We start from the raw sequence: 5,000 nt of genomic DNA on the forward strand, positions 1-5,000 counted from the left end.
GTCAGACTTATATTCTTAGCACTCATGCTTTTAGAAATATAGTCATTTTACAATCTAAACTTAGACTCAGTCAATATATATATCCCATGACTGGACATTTTAAAAGAGCCCTTTGTGCTCTCAATGGCTACTCAACATCTCTCTTCTCCATCCTATAATTAACTTTCTCTCTCTCTCTCTCTCTCTCTCTCTCTCTGTCTCTCTCTCTCTCTGTCTCTCTGTATTTCTATCCCTCCCCCCCATCTGCAGGTGGCTGAGGAAACAGTTTGAGGCCATGGACAGGAACCGTGAGGGCAGGTGGGTCACAACAACATGATCTATACTGCGCTACACCAATAAACCAATCACAACCTGACTTTACAACCGCCTGTGATGGACGCACCATGGTCACCATGGTCACCAGGACCAGCAGGTGGAATTCCTGCTGAAATCCGATCAGATCCAGATGTGTAAGAGGGCCTCATAACACTCCTCCCAGTAGCCTGCCCCAACCCTCACCTCCACACCCCTTTTCCAAACATGCCCCCCTGTCCATGCCCCAAACACCCCCCCCCCCCCCGCTTAGTGCCGCCTCTACTTGGGAGGAAGTAGTAGCTCTAGCACAAACAGCCTGCCACCGCCTGATAAGGAGCAGGAAGTGATGCGATGGGCTGGGAGAGGGCAACTTCCTGTCTCAATGGAAATAGAAACAGTAGCTGAAATCAGAGCAAACTAAAGAGACAGAAAGAGGCAGAGAAGGATGAAGACTGAGAGAAGGCAAACAGGTTACAAGGGACAGAGAAAGAACAGGGGGAATGGGGAAAGAGCAAGAGACAGAGGAAGAGAGATGGAATGAGAGAGAGAGAGAGAGAGAGAGAGAGCAGTGTGGGGTAGAGTGGAGAGAATGCATCTAAGGTTAGAGTTGTTCAACAACGAAAAAATAAATATATATATATATATATATATATATATATATAGAGAGAGAGAGAGAGAGAGAGAGAAAGAGAAAACTGGTCCCTGACACTCCTCCAGGTGGTGTTCCCCTCAGGGAGAGCTGACCTGAGCTGTAACGTCATCCCTCACGCGTCTGTCTGCCTGTCTGTCTGTCTGTCTGTCTGTCTGCCTGTCTGTCTGCCTGCCTGTCTGTCTGCCTGTCTGTCTGTCTGTCTGTCTGTCTGTCTGTCTGTCTGTCTGTCTGCCTGCCTGCCTGCCTGTCTGTCTGCCTGTCTGTCTGTCTGCCTGTCTGTTTGTCTGTCTGCCTGTTTGTCTGTCTGTCTGTCTGCTCCCCATTTTGTTTGTCAGTGATGATGAAGGGCAGCTTGTGTTTTGTTAATCAAAGTGAAAGTGATTGGCCATGTGGCCTATCTCCACAGGAAGGGAACGGAGAGCGCGGGGGAGAGAGAAATGAAGAGATAACCATAAAAAGAGAGAGGGATAGGAAAGGTTCGAGGACAAATGAGAATGGGATAGACAAAGAGAGGACTAGAAAGAAAGAGAAAGGACAGGAGACATAGAGAGACAGGGGAAAGGGGAAACGAGAGAAGGAGAACGAGAGAGAGTAAACCCACACTGTCCCAGACCCAGACCCAGACCCAGACCCAGCCCAGCTCTGCTCCCCCTGCTCTGCTCTGTCTGGTGGAAGTGATAAGTCCCCCTGCTCTCCGGCCATCCCTGTGGAGCCTGAACAATGAGAACCCTGCTGGATGTTTTGCGGCTGCCATTCTGTCTGTAAACATAGACACTCAACATTATCGCCCATCCCACTGGCCAAGTAACGCCCCCTCCTGGTTCAAAGTGAAAATGGCACATAAGACCAGTCGTCTCTTGCCCTGTTGGAAGACTGGGCCCATTGGCGTTGTGTGTCCGATCAGTTATGAAATGCAATATGCACCACTACTGATTGCCCTTATGCATGTACCTAACCTCTCCCCCCCTCTCTCTCTCTCTCTGTCTCTCTCTCTCTCTCTCTGCTTATCCTGTCTAGTATCACAGTGAAGGATGTGAAGACTCTGTTGCCTCAGATCAACTACAGAGTCCCCAACATGCGCTTCCTCAAAGACAAGCTACAAGTAAGAGCACACTACACTACAGGCATGACCAGGACCGCTCTGCAGCCCAGCGGTGACAGAATTCCAGGTCTGCACAGGGGACAGCCTAACTTGTGTGCTACTTCCTTTCTGTACAGGAAGTGGAGGCTAGATGTGATCTCTCCTACCCTCACTTTGCACAGCTCTATAGAACACTGATGTTCGACGCACAGAGAAGTGTGAGTATGAGTACACACCACGCACATGCACATGCACATGCACACGCACACGCACACGCACACACACACACACACACACACACACACACACACACACACACACACACTATGGTTTACCTGACTTCTCCCCCTCTGTTCCCTCAGATCATTGAGCAGCTGGAGCTCTCCTTCCCCCTCCGGTGAGTTCCTCCTCCTCCTCCTCCTCCTCCTCCTCCTCATACTTCTCATACTCCTCCTCCTTTCATTATTTCTGTATCTCCCTTCATCCCTCTATTCACCCACTGTCCTATAACCTGTTGTATGTTTGTGTGTAGGAATGTGGACAGACCAGAGCTATGTCAGATCTCTCTATACGACTTCCAGAAGTTCTTGCAGCTGGATCAGAAGGTACAGCCGAAAATCAAACACACATCTTCAGACATGCTCAACTCATTATAAAGTGGTGCAGAGTGTCTCTTGATGTCAGATGATGTCAGTAACTGTGGTCAGAGATATAGTTCCTCGGCGCATGTTTATGACGTCATCATGATCCCCTGACTCAGGAGCTGTGGACGTCGGATTTGGCACGTGTCAGAGAATTCCTACTGGGGTACCTGAGGGGAGGAGCCCAAACTGAGCCTACACTACAGCTCGATGAGGTAAGACACACACGCAACACACACACACACACACACACACACACACACACACACACACACACACACACACACACACACATTGCACACACAAGTTTAGACATAAAAAAACTGAACTCTTAAACTCTATATGTAGTTCCTGACGTTCCTGTTCGCCAAAGAGAATTCGGTGTGTGACCCTCGCCCCTCCCCCGTTGTCCCTGACGACATGAAGAGACCCCTGTCTCAGTACTGGATCTCCTCTTCACACAACACGTAGGCCTCTAGCTTGCTCTCTCTCTCTTGATCCCTAATGTTCTCCTTCATTCCATCAAGCTTTCAATTCTCCATCTAATTCTTCATCTCTCTCTCTCTCTCTCTCTCTCAGGTATCTGACAGGAGATCAGTTCTCCAGTGAATCGTCTCTGGAGGCCTATGCCCGCTGTCTGAGGATGGGCTGTCGCTGCATTGAACGTGAGGCACTTTTTTTTATTTCTGGAAATTGATTTCAACTCAATGTAAATGGAAGTGAGGCTGACTCTGTTGATGACCATGTTATGTCTGTCTTTGTCTTAGTGGATTGCTGGGATGGGCCGGATGACCTGCCAATCATCTACCATGGCCATACCCTTACCTCCAAGATCAAATTCCTGGATGTGCTGCATACCATCAAAGAGCATGCCTTCGTCACATCAGAGTGAGTACACACACACATGCGCATGCACGTACGCACGCACGCACACACACAAACACACACACACACACACACACACACACACGCTATCCACAGAGGGTACTCTAACTCCTGCATGTGTGTATAGGTACCCTGTGATCCTGTCCATTGAGGACCACTGTAGTGTGGTTCAGCAGAGGAACATGGCCACTCACTTCAAGAAGGTGTTTGGGGATTTGCTGCTGACCAAACCAGTGGAAAGCAACGCAGACGAGCTCCCCTCACCCTACCAGCTACGGAGGAAGATTCTCATCAAGGTGAACACACCGATCCTCCTCACCTCATGTCAGACACTCTGACCCAAGTCAGGTCCTAACTGTCAGGAAGCCTGACTTGAAACGTGTGTGTGGTGTGTTTTATCTAAGCTGTGGAAATGTGTTTCAGCACAAGAAACTGGTGGAGGGCACTCTGTATGAGGAAGTGGCCTCGGCCAGCTACTCTGAGAGTGACATCAGCAACTCCCTGAGGAATGGTATCCTGTACCTCGAGGACCCCGTAGACCATGTGAGTGGTTGGGTGTGTGTGTGTGTGTGTGTGTGTGTGTGTGTGTGTGTGTGTGTGTGTGTGTGTATTGTGTGCAAGTGTGTGTATGTGTACATATGTTCTTGAACTTGTGTGTGTTCGATCATACATATGTGTGATAGTCATTTGTGTGTGTGTGTGTGTGTGTGTGTGTGTGTGTGTGTGTGTGTGTTGCAGACATGGACCCCACACTACTTTGTCCTGACCAGTAATAAGATCTACTACTCCGAGGAGACGTCTCACTACCAGACAACTGAGGAAGAGGAGGAGGAGGAAGGCAAAGAGGTGAGAAGGATGAATGTCCACGTCAGCACCGGCGTTGTTATGACAAAGTATCAACAACAACAATCAAAATTTCCTCCTGGACCAGATGAAAAAAAAGGTTGCGTAACCCCCCTCCCTCCCTCCCTCCCTCTCTCCCTCCCTCCCTCCCTCCCTCCTTCCCTCCTTCCCTCCCTCTCTGTAGGAGTGTAACAACAATGAGCAGCACTGTGCAGAGCGCTGGTTCCATGGGAAGCTGGGCGGGGGCCGCGATGGCAGGCAGGTGGCCGAGAAGCTGCTGCAGGAGTACTGCGAGGCCGGGGCCAAGGACGGAACCTTCCTGGTCCGGGAGAGCGAGACGTTCGTAGGAGACTACACCCTCTCCTTCTGGTCAGTCACCTACCCCTTCGCTATCACGCCCTCCACCACAACCTGGATCTTACAACCTGGATGTTCTCTAATCTCCTTTGTTTGTGTGTTGCCATCTGCCATCTGCCCTTCCCTCCAGGCGATCTGGGCGTGTCCAGCACTGCAGGATCCACTCACGGCAGGAGTCTGGCTCCACCCGCTTCTACCTGACGGACAATCTGGTGTTTGACAGCCTGTACCGCCTCATCTGCCACTA

At 50.1% G+C, this 5,000-nt stretch overlaps 1 protein-coding gene across 1 annotated transcript in view; it reads left to right on the top strand.

Annotated features, from left to right (window-relative positions):
* LOC310805974 (1-phosphatidylinositol 4,5-bisphosphate phosphodiesterase gamma-1-like) overlaps positions 1-5,000 on the top strand; it is a 19,339-nt gene that overhangs the window by 7,697 nt on the left and 6,642 nt on the right. The window contains exons 4-17 of the mRNA XM_083671887.1: positions 250-297; positions 1,964-2,048; positions 2,165-2,245; positions 2,390-2,424; positions 2,560-2,632; positions 2,788-2,883; positions 3,017-3,135; positions 3,248-3,333; positions 3,436-3,556; positions 3,681-3,849; positions 3,977-4,096; positions 4,292-4,399; positions 4,581-4,765; positions 4,884-5,000. The exon at positions 4,884-5,000 is cut by the window's right edge and continues 84 nt beyond it. Of these exons, the coding sequence (XP_083528013.1) occupies positions 250-297; positions 1,964-2,048; positions 2,165-2,245; positions 2,390-2,424; positions 2,560-2,632; positions 2,788-2,883; positions 3,017-3,135; positions 3,248-3,333; positions 3,436-3,556; positions 3,681-3,849; positions 3,977-4,096; positions 4,292-4,399; positions 4,581-4,765; positions 4,884-5,000 (1,443 nt within the window). The remainder of the gene's footprint in view (positions 1-249; positions 298-1,963; positions 2,049-2,164; positions 2,246-2,389; positions 2,425-2,559; positions 2,633-2,787; positions 2,884-3,016; positions 3,136-3,247; positions 3,334-3,435; positions 3,557-3,680; positions 3,850-3,976; positions 4,097-4,291; positions 4,400-4,580; positions 4,766-4,883) is intronic.

This window comes from Argentina silus (genome assembly GCF_951799395.1).
Source record: "Argentina silus genome assembly, chromosome: 6".
NCBI lineage: Eukaryota > Metazoa > Chordata > Actinopteri > Argentiniformes > Argentinidae > Argentina > Argentina silus.